At 42.5% G+C, this 23,637-nt stretch overlaps 1 protein-coding gene across 5 annotated transcripts in view; it reads right to left on the bottom strand.

Moving 5' to 3' along the window:
* Positions 1-1,316: 1,316 nt before the first annotated feature.
* The window catches only part of mink1 (misshapen-like kinase 1), a 40,154-nt gene continuing 17,833 nt past the window's right edge, over positions 1,317-23,637 (bottom strand). The window contains exons 12-32 of one of the 5 annotated variants that reach the window (XM_061056504.1): positions 21,873-21,980; positions 21,216-21,302; positions 18,820-18,996; positions 18,550-18,720; positions 17,977-18,243; positions 16,001-16,080; positions 15,785-15,888; positions 15,571-15,662; positions 15,210-15,233; positions 14,671-14,822; positions 14,427-14,544; positions 11,764-11,880; positions 11,429-11,540; positions 11,035-11,184; positions 10,216-10,359; positions 9,734-9,868; positions 9,490-9,590; positions 9,207-9,356; positions 8,936-9,095; positions 7,220-7,359; positions 1,317-7,093 (exon numbers count right to left, since the gene is read on the bottom strand). In XM_061056504.1, the coding sequence (XP_060912487.1) occupies positions 7,010-7,093; positions 7,220-7,359; positions 8,936-9,095; positions 9,207-9,356; positions 9,490-9,590; positions 9,734-9,868; positions 10,216-10,359; positions 11,035-11,184; positions 11,429-11,540; positions 11,764-11,880; positions 14,427-14,544; positions 14,671-14,822; positions 15,210-15,233; positions 15,571-15,662; positions 15,785-15,888; positions 16,001-16,080; positions 17,977-18,243; positions 18,550-18,720; positions 18,820-18,996; positions 21,216-21,302; positions 21,873-21,980 (2,673 nt within the window). In that variant the 3' untranslated portion in view covers positions 1,317-7,009. The remainder of the gene's footprint in view (positions 7,094-7,219; positions 7,360-8,935; positions 9,096-9,206; positions 9,357-9,489; positions 9,591-9,733; positions 9,869-10,215; positions 10,360-11,034; positions 11,185-11,428; positions 11,541-11,763; positions 11,881-14,426; positions 14,545-14,670; positions 14,823-15,209; positions 15,234-15,570; positions 15,663-15,784; positions 15,889-16,000; positions 16,081-17,976; positions 18,244-18,549; positions 18,721-18,819; positions 18,997-21,215; positions 21,303-21,872; positions 21,981-23,637) is intronic. The other 4 variants (XM_061056507.1, XM_061056506.1, XM_061056505.1 and 1 more) reach the window with 4 other exon arrangements.

The raw sequence follows: 23,637 nt of genomic DNA, 5'->3' as shown, positions 1-23,637 counted from the left end.
GACCGCGGTGAAAGAAGGTAAGAGAAAAGCGTGATAAGCGGTGAACAGGAAACCATATTCCAGTGAAGAAATACATCAGGGCAATCAAATAATCAGCCGAGGTGAACCACAAGTTAGAGAATTCTCCCTCTTTATTTAGGTGCACTTTGCAGATTTGGTGCTGAAAATTCAAAGAAGTGAAACAATTCTCTGAACTAAATACACAAACTTTATTCAAAGGAAAATTTGGTCCCCGGAACTCTGTTTGGAGCTGAAAAAAGCGACCAGGAGAGTTACAGTGTCACTGTTGCGGGCCCTCCGTCATAACTTCTCCCATAGCATTTTATCTATATAGGACCAAATGTTCCTCTGAGGACAGTTTGTGTAGAGAGTTATGAACACATCAACACAATCAATCTGTACATTTCACCAACTTTCACTTTTCTCTACCAAAACTCCACAGTGCACCTTTAAAGTGAACCATCATCAAAATAACTACTCAATGTTCTCCATTGAATTTAGTTCACCTACCAATTTTTAAACTTTCATTGTAAAGAATTGAATTATTAACGGCATGTTTCATTTTATTCATTTTCACTGGTCGCACAAGCTGTTACAAATGAACACTATCATTAAAGACTCAAACCAGAGTAGTATCTTACAGTATATGTTGGAGATGAATACTGATCAAAGATTCAAAGTTTGACCTCATGTACTCAAAAAATATGATTTATATAATATTTAGTATGTTATACTTTGTGTTTAAAGCTACATAACATTAGAATCAAAGCGCTCTGTGTTCCTGCTTCTTCTTCCAGTTATTATTCAATTAAAACAGAAAGGATGAAACAGAGGTCACTTATCTGCTTATTTTATTTGAACTGTGGTTTTCTTCCACAGCAGGTGGTGCTGCTTTTTCTTGCAGGATTGAAATGTTTTTTACGCTCAGCCACCACCAGGGGGTGCTGCAGCTTTGTAAGCGCGTCACATGACGGGAGAACAGCAGGTCCAAAGCAGACTTCAGCACCACCCTGTGGACGAACACTGACATACGTCGTTTGGTAAAGACACTGCAGGTTTTTATCACACAGGTGTAGTATTTTTTTTATTATCTCAGGATGGAGTGGGCTTGTACACACACGTTTTATGTTCTTCACTCTCTTTGTACCTGTGCTGCACCCGTCAGGACAAATGACACCTTTATTATCTCTCTCTGCAAACACCAAGCCTGAGAACAGATCTAATTAGCCCCAAGTCACTGTGAGCTCCTCAGGGGGGGGGGGGGATCATTTTAGAGACAGAAAGCAGAAATGAAAGATGACTAACAGACGGGGAAATCAGATCAAGGTATTTATTTTTCAAACAATTCCGTATTAAGACATGAATTCATTCAACACAATCTTTTGAAAGTTTAAAGTTTATCAGTCTATGAAATACAATCTGCAGTGAACCTCTCACAAGTAACACAAACGCGCGCACACACACTAAAACATTGCAAAGATGTTTACCGTCTTTAAAAAAAAAAAAAAGAGAGAGAGAGAGAGAAAAAGTTATTGAAAAAGAACAAAAATATTTTAGTTCTGTCCAAAGAGCCGAGTTGATTTTAGAGCTCCCCTTAGTTAGATCTGCCTCACTCCCAGCTACAGCTGCTAATCCAGTCATACATTATTGATTAGAAAATAAACGCTAAGAGAGAGGAGTGCCCCATCACAATGTCATCAATCACTCCTTCAGCCGCTGTTCAGAGTGATAAAAGGCAGGTTTCAGGAAGCGATTGTAGCAACACAAGAACAAGCAACCAAACAGGAGAATGAGTCAAAGTGTCCGAGATGAGCGGTTCTTTCATGTCATTACAAACGTCATTACAGAAGTTACGTCTCTCATATATTGCTCTTTTAAAAAAGGAAATATCGTTTGTCTTGAGTCACAAACAGTGCCCGTCAAACTAACGTGTTGTGAAGTTCAGATCGTTTTAAAAGGCTCTTGGCACGATACGAAACAGCACTTTGGATTCTCACGGTGCTTTCAGGGGAAACTCAAAAACAAGATCAAAATATTCCTCTGTGTATCAAAAACAAATAAAATGACGTTTGCTTTACTTTAAAGACAGGCTTAGTATTTGTGAGAGACTGACTCGGTCTAAATAAAAGGCATTAATTATTTTGATGTTAAGTTAAACCCGGTTGAAGCCCATTTATAGGGACAGATATTTAAAGTGTCTTAACAGAACCCGACCGACGTACGGGCCGGCCGATAATATTGGCCGATATTAGCATATGAGGTGACTATCGGTGTCGGCTAATTTCATCTCAGATCTGTGCAGATATAAGAAGGTTTATTCCAGTTAAGGTTAATATGTATTTGTATAATTGTTAACATCTACATTTCTAAATAAGTGGGTCTGTTGAGGTGTCCAATTGTTTTTGTTCAATGGTAAAAAAAAAAATCTTGTCTTCATTATACATCTTTTTCACTAGTGTTTGATTTAAGGGATCAATGCACTAAATGTGTCTGTATCTATTTCTTAAGATTGAAGATAGATCCAAGAAGGATATCGGTCAATATCGGTATTGAATATTTTTCTCTCCCTAATATCGGTATCGGCTCATAAAAATTCAATATCAGGCTGGACCTACTTTGTGATATTTCAATAAGCTAGTATTTCCTTTATCACCATAAAGGTCGGTCAATCAAGGCAACATGGATGGTTAAATGCATTTGATTTCATGATACTTTTGTTTGGCTTGTGTACAACAGCCGAGGTAGAAATACAGCGACGTATTTCAAGTAAATCTTACAGTTTGTGACTTCAGTCTGTGTGTCGAAGGAGAACTCCGTCGATTCTTCACTTCAAACTCTGACTAGAGGGCTCAGGGAGCTCTGCATGCGTGACGATAAAAGCCCTTTGTGGCTACGCTATCAGATAAAGTGCCTCTAGTGATGTCACTTGAGTCAGTTAAGAATAATAATAATAAAAAAAAAAAAAAGATCTGGGGCTGTGGAGGTAAGACTGATGCGGTTTGTGGTCCAATCTCCGTCTTTGTTTAGCCAATCAGGTGAAGGCTGAATTAGGAAAGTTAGGATGAAACCTTCAACAAAGTGTTAGCAGTAGAGGTGCATTGTGGGTAATGTAGGCATCAGGTGTGCCAAAAACAACAAATGCCTTGAATCAAAAATATGGTAGGTATTAATTTACACTTTCTTTATTTTTTTTTACCACTCTGTAATCCTCACTGCTGATACACTTTGAATTCACTTAAATGCTGCTTTAAAAAAAAAAATTAAAAAAAAATCTCAAAACCAAGAGCCAATAACCTTTGACACAAGGGGTCCCTGTGCCCTTCATATCACCTCTGCACCACCTGTGTGATGATCTCCATCCACACCTGAGCACGCCGACAGCCACAGCCAGGGATGGGCAACTTTGGTCACAGCAAGGGCCACGTTCATTTAGATTTTACTGCCAGAGGGGCCAAATTGTAGGATACAAAAAACGATGACAGTCAATTGTGTCTCAAATTTAACTCAACATTATTATTATTATGGACATATTTCTGGTTTTCGTGATTTTGTCATGTTTTCTTCATGTTTCCAATTAATTGATATGTAAAAAAAAAAAATGACCTGAGGGCCACGTTGAGGGTTGATGGCGGGCCGCCAGTTGCCCACCCCTGGCCACAGCCGACTCTTTGGATATTCTTTCTCTCTCTGGATAACTGAACTGAAATGTTGCCGGTCCACATACAGACCGCTGTCTCAGCAGACTTCTCTGTCCGCTAGAAGAAACTACTCACTGATTACTCGCTGGCAACATTGACGACTGCTGACTGCATGAGGGATGGGGCGGGGGGGGGATGGGGCGGGGGCTCCATCTCTTTGTTTCAGTCACTTACAGCTTCGACCTCTCTGCTCTAAAATACATTGTGCTTTGATTAATAGAGCGGTACACGTTTTTATATAAATACAACTCTGTCTGATAGATGTACATTCACTTTCATTTCTCAATATAGACTAATTTACATCGTTTATAAAATAGGCTTCTGAATATATCAAGCTAATTTTTCCTACTACGAGATCACACAATCAACATGTTTAGAGAACAAGCGCTTTCCTCTCACCTCTGATGCGAGAGCCCACATTTTCAGAGCGGACATCACGAGTACTACGTTTCCCTACAGACACGATTCATACGTATGGCTTTACTCTATGCTGGCTCCCACTGCGAGTCCATTCACTACACGTCACGCCGGCTTCATCGTACTAGCTCGTTCGTTATTGCAATTCACCAAATATTTGATCTGCGTTGATCTGATTGAATGTGTGGGTGCCCAAAAAAAAAAGCCAAAAAAAAAAAGAAAAGCTTTTCAAGTCCATCTACAGGATGTCGTGGATTGGACTTAAGTGCACTTCACTGGCACGGGACAGAAATCTCAACGAGGGTGCAAATGTAGTTGTGCCTCCTCTTCATGAGATTTCAAGTAAGAGACAAGTGGGGGGGGGGGGGGCGGGGCTCCTAGCCCATCACTTAACCTTTCCAACTCCAAGGCACTGCTTAAACTGTAAACAGATCGATAAAAAAATTTACCGTTGAACCATAAAAAGTACGAGTGCCAGAGCTCCGAGTGGATTGTAGGTGTGACATTTGACATGAAAGTCATGGCACATAACGTACATTTAAGAATAAAAAGACATTCGCTAGAAGGGGAAAACAACTCCGATACAGTACTATATACTCTTCTTCAATGGCTCACATGCACACCAACATGTCTGCTTATATATTTGTTCATATTAGTTTCATCTCAACATAGAATCCTCTATTTATATCATCTTTGATTAAAAGCCTTCTGGCCCTGACCGTATACTGCAATCTGAATAACTGTCTTTAACCATATAAAATATTACTCTTCAGCATAAAGCACAACTTTTAGCCGATAACCCCATTGATCACCGACCCAGGTTCCTTTCATTAAATCCACAAAGCGCGGACAATGTTTACAGCCGCTTTCTTTTCACATCGGCGTGTCAGCCGATGAACTCACATGTTGAGAAATGAAGATGTTTTGCCAACAACTACAAGCTGATAAGATGTGTCATAAATCATCTCGACTTCAAACAAGTCCAGCCCTCTTAATGGCAAAGTGCTGAGGCAGCGTGTCGCCGTGAATCACAACAACAAAAACAAAGCCTGATTCATGTGTTGACTTACCCGCTGCTCACAGATTGTCACCGAGTTACATCCTGGTCACGCTGCCTACCACTTACTAACATCGCACTGCCTGGAGTAGCAGAGCGAACTGTATCGTCTTCAGCTGCTTTTTATTTGGTTCATGTCCCTAAAAACACGATTTGTGCCATGACATCAGCGAGAAGTCGTCTGACATTGTGGATGTATAATCTGAAATGAACATCGGTTAGTGATCAATAGGAAGTTTCTTTCTTAAGTTGCAAATAAGCTCTATTTTCCTTTGGCCATTATTCCTCCTCCTGTTGCACTGAACTTTGGCAGAATGTACAAAATATATTAAGTCTGATGTGTTCCTCGTCCTCCAGAGTGACTATGTCGTATTACAGCCACCCTATCACATAATCCGTCCTCTGACCCGAGACAAATTTAAACTGTACCACACCTAGACCTGTTCTACTGCGATCCCCTGGACAAACAGTTCTCACATAAAGATCCACGCCAGCAGAAATAGTCTACGAACTGAAATATAATACAGTAGAATTAGATCACTGTGGTAGCAGAGTGAAAGGACCTTGAAAATAATCTGGGATCCAAAGCGACACCCTCCTTTCACGTCTCTCTCTGATGTCCTCGTACTCCCTAAAATCTACCACGCTAAATACAGGAACTCCCCTTTTCAAAGACTCCACGAGAATAGCATATATTGCAATATAATGGCAATATAATTACAGTAAAAGTAAGAATACCAGTAGGCTAATACCAATACAGAATCACTACATATACATATCAAATTGTTGTATTTTGTAAATGTATGAAAACAGAAAGTTTAGATACAAGCCTGATGAGTCAAATAAACGAAGGTTGTTTTTTTTTTTGTTTTTTTTTTTTAAATCATAGAAAAAGAAAAAAAAAAAGGCCAAAGCAGGAGATTTCATGTGTGAGACTTCTGATTTTGATCCACACTAGAAAATGTTCCTCGCTTGTGAAGCGTTCAAGGCTCATGTGCAGGGATTTAAGAGACGCGAGCTCACTTTGCCAACCCAGAGAACAAAGTTGGCATAAACATGACTTCAGTTTGACTTCAGGTCAACGATCGACAACCGATTCAAACCAAAGCTGCTTCGTCCTGACTTCAATGTCCCTTTGAAATAGTTTTGTACTTAATCCTTCCTTCAAAATTATGATAGCCTCAAGCTATGAGGGTCCACAAGCCGCTGCAGATGGACATTCCCCAGCATGTTGATATTTTACATCCACACTGAATGGAGGCTTTATAAGAGGCCTGCAGATGATTCAGATCTAAGTGTAAGGTGCTACCTATTTACAGCTTCATTTGGACACACAGTAAGGGTAAATAATGCCTTCCTCAAAATGTACTGAAGAACCATCAAGGAATGTTTTTTAACATACTTCACAATTAGGAACTAAATCACGACTGAACACAGGTCCACCAACTAAAGTAAATCAAGACGAGAATATATACATTACAAATGATGGTATTAACATTTGAAGCTCATCGAGATTTTTCACGATGACTCGAGGGAGAGGGTTGTCAGTGAGCCTTGGTAGAAACTGTATCTTCAGAAGGAGTGTAGGCTGAAATGGGTTTTAGATCGTTTTGTTTGTGTGTGTGTGTTTGTCCATGAGAGTGTGTGTGTGTGTGTGTGTGTGTGTGTGTGTGTGTGTGTGTGTGTGTGTGTGTGTGTGTATTCTGTATTAGAGTATGAGTGTGTGACTGATCGAGAGAGCTGCAGAGGAAATTCAGATTAGCGTGCATGCGTTTGTGGGGAGTTTTCAGATGCACTTCCTGCTGGGATCCACTCGCTGACCGGAGCAGCTGATCCTTCACCAGTTCATGATGCAGTTTCTGTTCAGGGTCATGAAGTAAACCTGGCTGCTGCCGCCGGACCGCACCGATGCAAAGAACACCTGAAGGCCAGAACAGACACACACACACACACACAGGACCGAGAGTGTCAGCAACACCTTTTTTTACAGTCAAGCTGCTGTTACCGCCTTATTTTCACATGACTGAGCTCTCTGCAGCTCTCTTACCTTGTCATTTCTCTCACAAAGAAACTTCAGTCTTTGGGCTCTTTTGTGCATGAAGACGCCATCCAGGTGGCCGGTCTCTACGGAGCGGATCTCAATGGCCTTTTCCCCCCATCCCATGATCTGGTTTGAGCAGATATGAGCTGAAAAGCAAATGTAACGTTAGTGACAGGCTGGCTGACGATGACAGTGTAGACATCATGGATGTAACCACAGTGACGTCACTCTTTGGTTATTGGACAATTGTTTTGAAGCCTTGAGTTTGGTATCGTGATGTCACCACGGGGTGACTGCCAATGAGAGGCAGGAAGCGCCAACCGAGTGACAGCGTCAGCAATCAGCATGAATGAAACCGATAAAACACAAAAAAGACTTCTAAGATGAGAAAAAGCTGAGGGGTGTACTACAAGCGAGGTCGTTGAAGAGTCGGTTGAGATTAAAGCAAGAAGCCGGCTCTGTTTTTAACCTGGCTTGAGCCTCATGGTTACTTACTATGCTAACAAACAAAGCTAACCATGTAATGACCAGGCCATGTCCAGACTTATCTGCTAGAAACTTCCGCCTTTCTCAGGAATGTTTTCTTGGTGATGTTTTCCTCAGGCGTTACAGATTTTCTGCAGATATTGTGTCCATTTGGAAAAGCTCGGAATTGTAACGTTTCATTAATTAAGCCCACAGATTGAAACCCCGCAGTTGAAGTAGCACACTGGAGCCCATTCACGTACTGAGGGGGCGTCCTGGTGGGAACTTGGCGTCAGTGCAAACCCTCTATTTGTTGTCTCCATCCAGTTTTTCGGTGGGTCAGAAGTGACCGAGCAAACACTAACATATCAGCTAATGGTAGCGTTAGCTTGGTATGCAAGGCGCATCTGTTACACACGCTAGGATGCTAGTTTTAGCTTGCAAAAAAAGGGGTTTACACAGGGGTAACTGCAACTGGTCAATCAAAAGGAAGCCAAATAAAACCTGCCTACTATCTAGGCTGAGCATGAGATGCACAGATTGTAAAAATCAGTGCAGATAGCGATGTTATAACAGCAGGTAAGCCGATTGGTTGATTCCAGCCTTTGTTCATCACTTCTTTAGAATTCTTTGTCTGATTTCACGAGCCGATTGGACGGATTCAATTTGTTGTAAGTGTTCCAATAACTGCTCACACTTTCAACATTAGAGCATGAAAACAAATCAAGAGTTTGAGTTCTTCTGCCCTAAAATAACATTTCCTCTGACTCAGCCGTTAGGTGCTGTAAACCAACTCGCCAATACTCTTAACGATGCGATACAAAAGGATTCACACTGCTCACACTGCCGCGTGCCTAATGGTTCTCCAATGAGCCGAGGCGTGGCAACCAAGGCTGACATCGTCCGGTACAGACGTTGAACTGATACGTCGTTGAATCCCTCGGGACAGTGATTCAGAAAACTGTTCTGGATGAGGACTTAAAAATAGAAACTGAGAACAACACCTTGTCAGAGGACGTGTTATCTCTGTGGATATTTTCCTGAGATGTAATTTTCTGTGTCTTATCTGTGCAGCCAGTATAGTAACCCCCTGCTGGCCGTCACATCGAATGGAGCTTTTAGACACGTCTGCATCGAGCTTCACTGTTTCAGACTCAGAGGCCACATTTCTGCTGTTTCATGGTCTGAGATCACAGCCGACGACCGGCGAGGCTCTCTTTTTCTGTGTCACCGTGCGTTTTCGGGGTTGACTCATACCAACAGATGTGGGCATCTCGCCCCACTGCAGCACCACGTCCTTGATGATTCGTCCGTAGGTGTTGACGTAGACGCCTTCGTCCTCGTAGCAGAGCAGCATCTCCATGCCGTCTGAGCTGGGCAGGAAGACTATCGCGTGAGGCATCACATGGCTCTGGATCTGTTTGAGGGGGAAATGAAAAAAAGGGATCAACTCCTGGAGGTTTAACGTCTTTCCCTAAAAAAACAAAAAAAACAACAAAAAAAAAACACAGATGTCTGCATAACTCACATGAACAGGTATGTAGATGTCATAGTTGTTTCCAGAGTCCACGTCGATGGCATGAAAGCCGGCACAAGAACCATAAATGACTTTCAACCTCTGACCCTCCTCCACTGTCAGGTCCACCAGGACCGGCCGGTGAGGCAGGTCAGCAAAAGACTGTTTACAAAGGGAGCAGGGGAGGAGTAGAAAGTGAGTGTGTGAGATAATCAACTTGAATGCTCTTCTGGTTGATTGATCTGGCATAACTAATCCAGCTCAATGGACAAAAAAAAAAAAAAGGGAGACTAACCTTGAAGGCCATGAATTTGTGATAAGGTTTGGGCGCCCAAGCGTACACCTCCACTGCATTCTTCAAAGCAATCACCAGGAACTTTATCCTCTCGTATTTCACTGGATAGAAAACAAGCACAAGGCCGCCCGACATCAGACACTTAGTTATGAATTATTCACTCTGCCAGACGCATTCACGATGATTGGTCAGGAGTTGAAAAAAAAGACAGCAGAGATTAAACTGCCATCGTCTTGTCACTCACCCACTTTGTAGTGCACACAGCCCTCCATCTCCCCCACAGTGGTCCAGCCTTGCTTCTTCTCCACCTCGGGGTCGTTGTGGAGGATCTTGTTCCTCAGCCAGGCGAGGTAGTAGACTCGCACTTTGTTTTTCTTGCCTTCATGAGCACAGGGAGGACGTCGATTACAACAGGCATTTTATTCATTCAGTCATGATCTGAGTGCTCTTGTAAATAAAAAGTTCATCAGTGCTCATCGACAGATTAGCTTTGGTCAGACTCTTCACTACACAGAAATTAAAAACATCCTGTCCCTTTGAAGAGCAAAGTCAAAATCCATGACACTCTGAAGGCATGAGGACAAGTTTGGCATCTCGTGTTTGGCATCCCATTAAAGACAGTGGTCCAAAGCCAAAAAAAAACCAAAAAAAAAAAAAACCGCACAGCTCTGACAGCTTTAAGCGAGTGTAGAGGGAGCAGCCTGGCGACGAGCAGAAAGTAATGACCTGATATTGTGATGAGCAGGTTGAGGCCCTCCAGGACGTCCATCTGTTGGAACCTGCGAGAGTTGATGAGGGGGTAAACCTTGCCCTGACCACTGCGGTCCAGCAGCTTCAAACCGTTCTCTGTGCCCACCAGGAGGTTCACACCTTGAACACACACACACACACACAAGCACACACACACACTGTGTTTTATTGAACAGATAACGAGTGAAATAATCTCTTTTTTCTCTTTCCACGCCTACATGTGCTTTCTTTGCCGTATACTTTTGTTGTAACTTTTCACAGAAATGTCTAATGCTTTCATATTTGATGATTATTTCCCCATAATAACCTGAAACTTTTTGGTTACGTGGAGACATAAAAAAAAAAAAAAAAAAAGAAGCTTTAATGGATAATTGTTAGAAAACTAGAACAGAGACGTGGAGGAACATAAAATACTCATTACTTTTCCAAAGAGTTTGAATTGATTTGGAAAAAAAGAAAGATGTTTTCTATGGAAAGCAGGGACACAGTGTTCTCCAGCGAAGAGTTGTTAATGTCACGCTTTGATAATTAAAGGACGACCAGTGGACTGAAATCAAATCCTCACGTCACATTTCTGTTTTTAAAGAGCAGAGCCGTGCTGGAGCTGACAGAAGAGCGTCTTTGTCAGGATGTTGAAGGATATAAAAAGGGGTAAAAAAAAGACATGACAATAATTATGCAACTGGTTTCTCTGCACAGCACTTCAAGTATAAACATATTCGGAGTAATAGATTAGTTTTGTGGTATCTGATCGTGTCTGCGTTTCATTTTTTTTTTTTTAATCTCCGTTCTCACCCCAGAGCGCAGCACACAGGATCTCAGAGTTGAACCTCTTCTTGTACTTGCGGATCTCAGGTGTGTCGTTGGGGGGGCGTGTGTTGGTTGGATTTACATTCACCATGGATCCTTTCCTCACCTCCATCTTCAGCTGCTCAAACCTCGAGCCTAAACACGGAGCAGTGTTGTGATTGGCTTAATTGAGGGAAGGAAAAAAAAACACCAGAGCAGAAAGGTGCAAGGTTCGGGAGCTATGTTGTAATTTAACAGAGTTTCTACAATTTTTTTGAATACAAATACTCGGCTACATTTCATTTCCAGATGTATATTTATCGTACAGATTATTACGGCAAAGGTTAATGTTTATTATTCTTCTTTTAATGTTCATGAACACCTGAAGCCGCGGACTCACCAGTGACAGAGATGGTATCCCCTGTACTTCCTGGTGACTGGTACATGCCAAGATCCACAAAGGTTGTGAAGGAGGACTTTCCAGATGCTTTAACCAAACCTCTGGACTGATACTGCAGGAGAAGAGAGGGCGTGCGGTGTTTTTACATCAACATGGAAGTCCAGCAAGACTTTACATAACTGAGAGATGTTAATTAAAAGAGAAGGATGAGTACTGATTGTGATGACATTCAAAGTGTAATTAGAAGACCTCCTGGCTGGAATGATGGCAGACGGGGAACACATAAAAATAAACCAGGAATTTAGGCCTGATATATTTAGCATCGTTGAACTCACGTCATAAACAGAGTCCTTCCCGGGGGAGGAGTGGGAGGCTGAATCCGTGGGGGAGTGGGAGGGCTGAACCACATCTGGCAAGTTAGTGTACCCATTATGACTCCGCTTCTCTGGGGTCTATATGGTAAAAGAGAAACACACACACACACACACACACACACGTTATGTAACATTGATTACTGACTTAGTTAATCTGCCGCACCAATTACCAGAATATGACCTATTTGAGTTGGACTGTTTTCCTGCAACTTAAAAGACATTGAAGTCATACAGCACCTTTAACAGTTTTTCTCCTGACTGCTGCTCTTAGAGAGGCTGGCTCTCTCCTGGCTGCACAAGTTCACAGGGAGACAACTTTTGATTTCTCTTAAAGACTGAATAGTTTCATGCTTGGGTCAGTAAGCGTGCATTTTTGGTTTATTTATACGAGTGACTTAAGAAAATAGTTACAACCGATATCGATTTATGCCGACTGCACGAGTTTGTCTAAGAAAGATTCAGATAATCTACACCCTCTCTTTTGTCTCTGTTACAGTAGAGTCATAGTTTGTTCACCCTCTGTAGTAAATGGGGAGAATTTTGTTTGCACAGAAGAATGAAACATGACCGCCTGGAGATAAAAACACATTTTACAGTACTATCTAGTGGATGTCAAAAAATGTAGCACCGTTTCTGTTCTTATGTGATGCAGCTGTATGTCTGAGCTTGATTTTAAAACAGTTATTAACATATTAACTGTACGTGTGAAGATCATCTAAATTCCTCCTCTTTGTCTGCACTTCTTCATGTTTCCTCTTTTATTTATAATGGCAGCCAAATTATTTCCACATCTTTGATCTCCAGTGATGTAACTGCAGCTTGGCTCAAATGTAAGACACACACACACACACACGCACACGCACACACGCACACGCACACACGCACACACGCACACACGCACTTCAGGGGAAGGTGACACTTCTCACATCCAACTCATCATCCGTCACCTGCAAGTCTGTCACTGAATCATATCCACGTCTCTCCAAAAACCTCAGAGATTTATACCAGCCTTACACCGAGTGGCTAAGGCAAGCTACACAATATAATATATATATATATATATATATATATATATATAGTTCCATCATAATTGACTAGGGTTGCAAAATTCTGGGAATTTTCAAAGTTCAAAACTTTCCATGGGAATTAACAGGGATTTATGGGAATTAACGGTAATAAACCGGGAATTTACAGAATTGAAGGTTGGCCCTTAACAGGGAACTTAAATATAGTTGGGGAAAATATATTTTAGCATCATCTTGACTGAAACAAACAATCATGCAAGTACACTCTATGCTATTTCTCAAATGCAGGGCTATTGAGGCCACGCCCCCTACATGCGCTGTGCATTCCTCCATCACATGCACAGATGATTTCTAGAACCCTGGACCACACTTTTGAGTCCAAAGCACAAGACTATTGAAGCCACACATTTTAGCCCGGGGACTACATAAAGTGAAGTAAGGTTTGATGATATTATGGGGTAATATATTTAAAAAAAAAATTGATGTATGGTATTAGTATGATTTGGAATATTTCCAAAATTCCACAGCTTAAAGGCTTTATATGCGATTTTTTGATCCAGCAGATGTCGCCCTTGAGCACCAGCATGAAACCAAAACAACTCGCGCTGCATTGTTGTGTTAGCATGCTAATGCTAGAGATCTTTATTACGCTCGTATCTTCACACTGCATGTAAATTTACCTGAAATGAGCGTGATCTAGAAACACAGTTAAGCAGTGAGTACAGTATGTTATTCTTCTTTTCTCTAGTCCCTCAATTAAACAACTTTTATACACGAGGGGAGGAGTCAGCCGGCTGTCCAGGCGATGTAAACAAACTGAAGATAGGACTCTGAAAACTCTGAAAACATCACAGACAGTGGGACTCGGGTGTTACACCCATTGTAGACAGTCATGACTCACAGAGTTATTTTCAGAGGATATACTTGATTTATATTATATTGAAGTGTGAAAAATCGCATATAAAGACTTTAACTTTCCATGGAAAGTTTCACGAAATATACCGGAAATGTTCCACCCCCTTGCAACCCTATTATTGACACAAACATTTACAGGAGATCAGTGACTCTGTACGGTGGGCTTTTTAATTGTTAAATGTGGGACGAGATCCTGAGCTAACCAGTGGCTGATTTATTTCCCTAACACTCTTTAAATCACCAAACAGCAGATGTTGAATAGTGAAGCTGTGGCTATGTAACATTAATATCTATTGTTAGCAGAGTTGGCACTGTATGTCTGTCTGCATATCCTCTGATTCATTCCTTCCTGGGCGCTTGTTGAACAATGCTGTAAAGTGCTGAATGAACAGAGACTATCTCAAGTGTTGAGGGCGTGACGCTGAAACCTGACAGCCATCATTGATGTGTTTGGGGCATCCTCCTGTTCTGCAATTAAAACCTTTTCAAGCAGCTTGCAAAATGTTGTCTGATGATGTCACGTCTTCTGCATTTTTTGCAGTTATGTGTGTAAATAAAAACACGAGCAACACAAGACAACAAAATCAGTCGGTTTGAATTTTTCATGCACATTTACTGTGATGATTTTTTTCCCCATCCGAGTCTCATTGCATTTTAAGCATCGTTATGTATCAGATGACTCACCCTCTGCACCAGCATGGTCTGATCCCCGTAGCCTCCAGCCTGCTCCCCCTCACCCACCTCGCCTTCGTCTTCATGCACCACCATGGTGTTTACTGAATCTGTGTCTGCGTCCCTTTGACTGAAAGAGGAACACAAGTTTAGGACAGAAACAAGTTTTTATAGGGAGCACTGAAAACTTGTTGAGGATAAATAAAAACTTTGAATTCCTGTCTTTGTGTGTTTGTAGGGGCTTTGTTGTTGTTACCGATCAGTGGGGCTCTCTTCCTCTTCAATACCCTCCCCGCTCTCGCTTTCCTCACTGCTCTCGCTGCTCTCGGAGGACGAGGAGTAATCGTTGGCCTTGACCGGGGGTCTCGGCTGCTCCTCGGTACGCTCCTTGGCAAAGAGGCCGTGGTCCTGTGTGCACACATTTCACGGTTACTACGGTGATCGACTTCAAACAATGTTTCAAACAAAACCTCAGGCCCGAAAGAAATGAGCAAAACACAGAACTGTGGAAAAGGACTGAAGGTGAGGAGTCACTGGAGCTTAAGAGACGAGACTCTACACTCTCAATACTCTCAGAATTCATGATATCTCAGAAAGAATTGAAGTCATGATCGATTACAAGGTCTGTGAAACTATTAAACATGCGCTTTCAGATGAAGAGTGGTATTTCATACAAAGACTGAACACAATTTAGAAGATGAATCAGGAGAGTAAGAGCATGCAACTCCACCAATGAATGCAGAACTAAAGTCATGCATGGACACTGAGCATTCAAAGAGACACAGAGATACTAACCTCCCCTATAGCTCTCTTGTAACTCTGCTTATACAAAGTAAAGCCAACAGGAAGGGAGGGGATTTAAGAACAGGAGAAACGTGAAAGGGAAGGAGACAGCATCAGTGTCTTGAGAGACAAATGTTAGTGTGAAGGGAAACCCTTTAGATAGAGGACTATAGGTCAAGTAACAGAGCAGAACAGAGAGATATTAGATCAAAATAAGCATGAGTACAGCGTGTTAGGCTTCTTTTCACAACTTCTTATATCAAAGATACATCATGTGCTGCATGCAAATCTTCAGTGATAATAAAACGGGTTGTCACAGTAGGGGGTTACTGAAGAGTCAGACAGTGTAACGTCTGTTTGAAGACGAACTTACAGCAGGGCGCCCTGGGCGAGAGGAGGTGCGAGACTCCCCCGGCTTATGACGACTGTCGTGGGAGAGGATGGGTGAGTCCATTTTGGAGGTGCCTGAAAGGGTTAAGACGTAGAGTGTAGTTAGGATGATGGAACGAGACTTACAGCAGAGACGGTCTGCAGAGAAATAGCACTGGGAGGGGGACGGGGGGGACGGGGGGGACGGACGGACTCACTGAGGATGCGATGCCTCTCTAGAGAGCCAGTCTGGGGCAGGTTGGATATGATGCTCATGCTGTCTCCTCTCTCCCAGCGATCATTACGGCTCAGATCTGGATTGCTGCCAGGGGAAATATCAAATTATCTCGTGCTGTTACGTTAACCTTACATTATTCAGGAGGCATTTATTTAAAGGAAATATCCCGTCAGATCATTTTGGCTTCCTTCAGTACCTGGCTCTGACTGGATGCCGTATGCCAGAGGACAGGTTGGTGTTGAGAGCTGTAGCGATGGACGCCGTCCTCTGAGGAATCTGAGGATGGAAACATAATTATCTGACAAAACAAATAATGCACACAAAAAAAAACAGTGGCCGAGAAGAACTTTTTGTTGTTGTTGTTGTTGTTGTTGTTGTTAACCTCGCCCTTAGGGTCTATGTCTACTAAAAAGACTACTCTTTGTGCTGGCAGCGCCCATTTTGCGGAGTCAGCAGCATCGTTTGTTGCAACATTCAAACTGGGCCCCTCCTTCTGAGCTCATCGCCCCCATAAGAGCACACTCACCGCAGGGCGTGTGTATGTTTACTGCTCGTACCTGCGCTGCAAGCTACTGCACGCTAGCACAAGCTAACCACAGGTGTTCGGCCTGTCCAACAGAAAGAAGGCCCACTCCATCGTCTGTGGGTGTAAGCCATCATACGGTTCACCCTCGTTTTTGCCTCACTATGATTAGCCCATAGTTGATTTTCTTTGCCGCTACGTCCGCCTCTGTCACTGAATTGTATCCACTCCTAAATTCACCTGCGAGCTGTCATTGGCTGGGTGAAACACAGCAAGCTCCCCGCCCTAAAGCATTCCGTGTCAACCAAAACAAACCAAATCTGAGCTCTCTGCAGACACAGTCGCCACCACACATGTATGGAAGCCCAGAAGTGATGATTGAGCGGCATCGCGGCTTTTCTATAAGTCTATATTTACACACACTAAGATTTTTTCTCATAGTCCACTGCACAGCTCCTACAGTGCACCTTTTGTGTTTTTTATCTTTATTTTTTATTTCTTACATTTTTAAATTCTATTTTATATATTGTAATAGCTTCTTCTACTGTATTATTTAAGCTGTTGCTCGTTCTGCGTTATCTCCTTGTTAATTGTTTAGCACCAATACACCAAGTCAAATTCCTTGTATGTGTAAATATACTTACCAATAAACCCAGATTCTGATTCTGATATTTTATTTTTTTAGGGAGAAATGACTGACTCTATCTTTACATGTTATCAGTTTAGTGTTTTCAGCACTCAGCTTCACAAACATATCCTGAGTGTCAGCTGTTACTTGTCCCGGCGCTTGTTAATGTCACTTCTCTGAACCAATCAGAATTAAAACAGGGTGGGACTTCTGAAATCAATAAGTCAAGTACAATGTTGGAGGAAAAACTACCAACCGTTTAACTCTTTTTTTAGGCTATTTTTGTTTTGCCTTTATTGATATGAAAGTCAAAGAGAGACAGGAAATGTTGGGAGGAGAGAGTGGGGATTGACATGCAGCGAAGGGCCGAGGTCGTATTCTAACCCACGTCCGCTGCGATGAGGACTATAGCCTCTGCAAAATGGGGAGCACAGCATAACTGCTAGGCTATTGGGCACCCTCCAACCCCAGTCATTCTTGACCTCACCTTGAAGGTTCCAATGATTGTTCACTTCATCTGTCTGTCTACTCACCGTTATATTGAATAGTCTCTGCGGATAACATGTCTAAACTCATGCACTTTAACTTATAGTATCACTGATTGCACATCTCCCTATGTCAGTACTGTCCATTTACAACTCTGTTTTTGCACATTTACATTTAATCTTTCCTATTTAAGACTAGTAATGCTAAGTTAAATCCTGGTTGTATATATTCACATTCTTAGTTTTGATATTTTTAGTGCTTATTTACTTTGTATTTAATATTATATTATGTTTAGATTTACTAACATTGTGTTTTTTACTCATATTGTGTGTTGGATAACCTGCTGCTGTAACACCACAATTTCCCAGTTTGGGATCAATAAAGTAATTCTATTCTATTCTGTTCTATATTCTATTCAGACAAAAAGGCTGAAGCACGGAGAGATCTGTAGGGATGTCGGGCAAGTGTCTTTCTGTCAAGGCCAAATTTCTAATCACAACTTCTAACAGTAAACGTCCTTGAGAAGCGCTCTTACCTTGGGTGGGAGTTCCACATCTGGCAAGCGGATCCACGGCCCGCGGTCCTCTCTGATTTGGTGAGCCTGTGGTGCCGGGGTTTCAGAAGTAGGGTCCGAGTTTTGACGCACCAGCTCTCTGGAGTGGATGGGGCGGGGCGTGGGAGCAAGTGAGGGGTCCTGGGTGGGGAATGCGGACATGGTCTTAGTGGGCTGGTCACAGAGAGACTGGGAGCGAGGGACAGGGGCAGCGTAAGGCTTCAAGGGGACCAAGTGAGCCATTTGGAACTGCAGCGAGAGAGATGGGCAGAAGCAGCCGTGAAGGAGAAAGAGCGCGCAGGAGAACCAGAAGAGGCGGGCCAGAGTCAAGAAGAATGCAAGGTTGAGTTTGTATCCCAAAGTTTTTACATGGATGATTGCACATGGGGGGAGGGGGGGGAAGAGAGAGAGAGAGAAAAGAGGGGGAAGAAGATGTAAATAAGGTAGCACAGAGCAAGAAAAATTAAGCAACTTCAGAATTAGTGGCAGAAGGGGCTAAAAAGTTGTAATGCTTTTTGTGTTGTGAGGAATTTTAAAAACCTGGCCAACACCCACCTTTCCTTGACCCCCCTGCGGTTCAACAGGCCTCTGCATGGGTGGGGTCTGAGAAGACTGCCCCACTCCTGATTGGCTGATTGAGTCAGAACGCGACTGGATGGCGGTGTCAGAGACGGTGGTGCAGATTTTGGGCGAGCCCTGTCTGTTGAGCTTACTCCGCTCCTCCACCTGCATTAAGAAACAGCGAAATGAGTTTGTTCTCTGTAGGCCAGTGCACAAAAGATATGACACATACGTGTGTAGTCGAGATGAAAGTATCAACGCTACCTCACGAGCCCAAGTGGGTTTGTTGTTGGGCTCCAGGTTTTTGTTGAAGTGGTAGAGCTGGGGCTTCTTTTCTTGCTGCTGCTGCTGCAGAGACACAAGGTAAGCGTGCTCCTGCTGCAGCTGCCTCTGCAGCCGCTCTGACTGACGCTGCTCCTCCAGCTGTTTGCGCTTATACTCCTGAGCAGAGAAGCACACGGCGCAGGGTTAGCCGCGGCGGCTTTCTTAAGACTGCACAACAGGAGGATCAGACAGGTTCATTTAGAGTTCATGCAGAGACTTTGCGTGCATTTATCTGACCAGTACGGAGATAATTAATGTTCGGCTGACCAACATCTCAAACAGCGTTCCCCTATTTTTAGTGCGGCGGTCAATTTCCATCCCGCGTCAGAAGAATACTGACTTATGATGACTTATTGTTTTCTCATCGAGAGTTGAAGGCCCAGATCTCCAGGCCTTTTAGAGCTGCTGCTTTCATAAGAAATTAAAGAAGAGTGAAGGCTGTCAACCACGAGTCACTCCAATTGACATTACTTTCAACAGCGGGGATTAGATTTCCATCCATCAACAGCCAAATCGACTTTTCGGAGCATCACAGAAGTTCCCTTTAATATATCTAAACAATCTTTGGAGCAAAAAAATCAAAGAAGAAATGTTTAATTTCTCATACTTGTCATTTGTTCAATTGCTCTCAACTTTAATCCCCCTGGGCCACAAAGCAGAGCAATAAGACACGAACAGAGATCTTCAGTATGAGGCATATCACATATGGCCCACGCTGAGAGGAGACTAAGAGCACGAGACTGTGGATACAAACATCCAAAACAAACATTTCTCAGATGTCCCTCCGCACTGAGAAAAAGAACAGTCTGGCACAAGGTGACTATGCCTCACCGTTGGTGCTTCCCTGTGCTGGGAGGGGACACAGGGAAGCAGACTGAGGATACAATGAAAGCATTGCAGAACGTTTCTAACAACAACCTTGAGAAAGCTTTGATTAAAAAGAATCCACAGGCTCCTTTTCCTGCTCTGCTCCTACAGAGAATACGACAGCTCTGTCAGTGTTGTATATACAGTATGTTTAATGTTAGGTAACCTGTTCCTATTTCAACACCCTAAAGCGGCCTTGATTTCGTTAAAGGTCAGGTTAGTGATGTCAGAATGCTGATTTTCCTTCCTGAAGAATAACTGAGAGGACAGCTTAGTGCAGCTGAAGAGAAGGCAGCTCAGACTTCCACCTGTTAATATATTCATCTGATGTTGGCCTAACTGCCTTAAAACTTTCATAATGGGAAAATTTGCATCAGAAAAAGTCAAACAGATTGATACTGATTTATATTCAGCAGTGAATTTGTGGTCGACTCCACACTTCCTGCAGCTGCCGATCAAAGTCGTTCCTTTGCATTCTTTGCATTTGTTAGATTTCACTGGATATCAACAGGTAGTGTGGTTCAGTTTGGCTCCCATTCTACTTGATGCCAACTTCACAACATCTAAAAAAAAGCATTGAATAGGTTTTTAATGTGAACCAGGTGTAGAAAGACTGAAGTTGTGTTTGATTTAAAAGGACCAAAATGGAGATGGTTAAAGGTGTATTTCAGATGCTAACATCTGTGGTTTGACATACAGTTCACAAAAGCTCACTGAGTCCTTTGAACCACGATGGCACACTAATGACTTGAATTAAAGTTGTTCAGCTGAAAATCAATTCCTGTCTTCAGGCTTCAGCGTTATTGGGCCCCGATAATGATGAAGCAGCTTATTACTTTTGGGATGACCTAAATGGGAAATAAAGATGACTGCCTCATAGCACTGGTCTGGGAGTGAACTGCTAACACCTTCTCAAATTCTAATATTCCTTAAGCATGGCACTGGACCCAAAAAACGACCCCCACAATAACACTGCCTCTATGTGACTATGATCTGGAGCCTTTAGGTAGAAGATAGGGCGTATACACAGGGATCGAGTACAGTGAGGATTGAGCTCTTTCTCCCATTCCAAGAAAACCAAGAACAAAGAGCTAACACAGCACAGAAGCCAGCTCAAACTAAAAATTCATGACCGTTCATTGTCAGCAAGAAACACTCACTGAAATCTGCCCAAACTGGCCCAAAATGTAGGTCAGTGCATGCTTTTTCAAGACATGCCATATTGTGGGATATGCACCCACACTCTTCGTCAAGTAGAGCGTTTCTACATGAAGACGCCGCACATCTAGAACCTATATACCAGATATACCAGAGGAACTGTAAAAAACACTACATGTATGGTTATTTTGACGACAACAGAAACTATTGAAAAAGGGACAGAAGTTAATTTCTAATACATTTCCCTCAGGACGTGGAAACATCCGTGACAAAGACAAGAATTATGTAAAGAGGTAGTGAGGGTTGGTTACCATGAGCAGTGCTTGCTCCTGAAGCAGCTGCTGCTGGAGGATTTCTAACTGCCGCTGCTCTTCTTCTAACTTATGTCTGATAAACTCCTGGATGGAAGGAGAGTGGGAACGAAAGGTATTAATGTGAGTAAGGAGAGGAGAAGATAGGGACAGAGAGCAGTTGTTTTAGGTAATTCCTCTAAATGACACAAACTATGTCATGTACTGATACAAGAATAGACATTTCTAACATTGGATTTTCAAAATAAAACATGCACACAGTTGTTAGATAATCATATGAATTATAAATCAGAGTCGTGCAACTTTAAGACTGTGAAGTTTTAGAATCATTAAAATACTCAGCAGCACTTTATGATTATTGTAGGGTACCATACAAACATTAAATCAGTGTTTTTGCACTACTAGGTGATAGTGTTGTGAAGCCAGACTCTTGTGTTACTGAGGGTAGACTGGAAACTGCAAAAAAGAGACGCAGAGAGCTCACCCACAGAAAACTCATCTCTGAATAAATACACTAATTTAGACCCTTGCTGCTATGGCAACCTACTCGTGGAATTTCACCACCAGAGCAACTTGCACAGTGCTGCTAGTGGACACGCCCACACAGCACACCGATTGGCTGATCGGCAAACCCCACGTCTCCTGCTGGTTGGTTACCTGCTCCCTCTCAGCCAACCTCCTATCTTCCTCCCGTCTCATATCGTCGAGTCTCCGGTGGGGACCCTTTTCCTGCTGCCTCACCATCTCTCGCTCCTTTCTCTGTTGCTGGGAGAGAAGGGTGACAGGGAGGGGAAAAAAAAAAAAGAGAGAAATGAGCACAGAGGCTATGTTTGCACAGGGGAATTCATAATGGAGAACCTGCTTATGACTAAACCCTCTCTTGTTTTCTTTTGTGCGCAAAGAGCTGGGAAAAAAAAAAAAGGAGAAGAAATAAAAGGTAGCGGAAGTGCAGGGCAGAGAATAGAGGCTGTGAGTCAGCCTCACTAACACACACCTAAAGCATCCTAATCATCTCAGAGTGAGCTGCTTTGATATACATTTAAACCCGACTGTCACTTCCGCAGGTGGTGGGTTTTTTATGTTTCTTAAAAAGGGGACATTCAAAGAACAAGGTTGGGTCCCCATGAGAATCTCCCACTTCAAGACACTAAACACTCAGAGCTTGTTTGAGCTCCTTCAGAGAGTTCAGTCTTTACAGTTTAAAAAGAACAGACAGGGAGGACAGAGGAGGAGGGGATGCAGGTATATTAAAGGACTTCAATCTCACTGCGGTGGAGCAGCTCACCGATACAGCACAATACTTAATGACTGTATCGCTGTAATTATGTGCTCCTCGTTCAAATCCCAACATAGCTCGTCGAGACGTTTCACAGCTGCGGACCCTTTTCACAGCCCACCGGTGAGCTGAGTCAGGTCAGACCGTCTTCAGCACCGAGCACAAGATTTATTCAAATGATGCCTAAGATCTTAAAGTCGTATCTCCATCATCACAATCGAAACACAAAATGTTTTGTCAGTTTGTAACTTTCACATATTATCTGCTCTGAAGCCTAATCCACTGGTTTATAGCTATTCAAAATCAAAAGTCAAGAGTTGTTAGCCTCTGTTAGCATGACCCATGAAATGACCATGGTCGCCTGACTCCACAGACCAATCATTTTTGTAGTTCTGTCTTACAGTCTGTGATGTCTACAGGCTGTTAGGCAGAGCTTTCTAAAAGGCTCTGTTGTCTTTTTCACCACAATGACATTTAAATCAGATCAAATGTTCAAGCATGTTGTGTTGCCTTCTGGGGAACAAAGAATATATTTGAAGGTTTATTTTGGGGGCTTTTTGTGCCTTCATGTAGAGACAGGACAGTTTATTGTCAGAAACTGCAGAGAGAGAGAGAGAGAGAGAGAGAGAGAGAGGGACTTGAACCCGAGCTGCCAGCCTGGAGGAGTACAGCCTCTGCACATGGGGCACGCACAACAACCACTGAGCCACCGGCACCCCCAAAAGATGATATGTTGAAAAGGAAGTTTAAATTTGGGCAATATCAGTTTAAACTATTCATTTCAGTCTTTCTTAGTTAAACAGTTTTCTTAGTAGAAACTTCTGGAGCAGCTGATGAAGTGAAATATAAAAAAACATAACTTGATTATATTTGACTTGGATTACAGAATGAATTTCATTATCAGTTATTTCAGCATGCACTTTAAATCGTGATGTTTTTGTTACGTTGTTCTTAAAGCTGCTAGCAGGTAAGCTAGCGTGCTTAGCGTTTACCTACCTCAATCTAGAAATCTTTAAAATAAGAAATGAATACAATATGATTTAGCACACGTGTGGTTTCTATGCACTACATTGTTCGATCTGTTCAGCACATGAACACACTGGTGTTTTGTAGTGTGTGGAAACTCATTTTCAAACTGCGATATGT

Source organism: Labrus mixtus, chromosome 14, assembly GCF_963584025.1.
Source record: "Labrus mixtus chromosome 14, fLabMix1.1, whole genome shotgun sequence".
Lineage (NCBI taxonomy): Eukaryota > Metazoa > Chordata > Actinopteri > Labriformes > Labridae > Labrus > Labrus mixtus.
The sequence above is the reverse complement of the archived record's forward strand: the minus strand, read 5'-3'. Positions and strand labels throughout refer to the sequence as shown.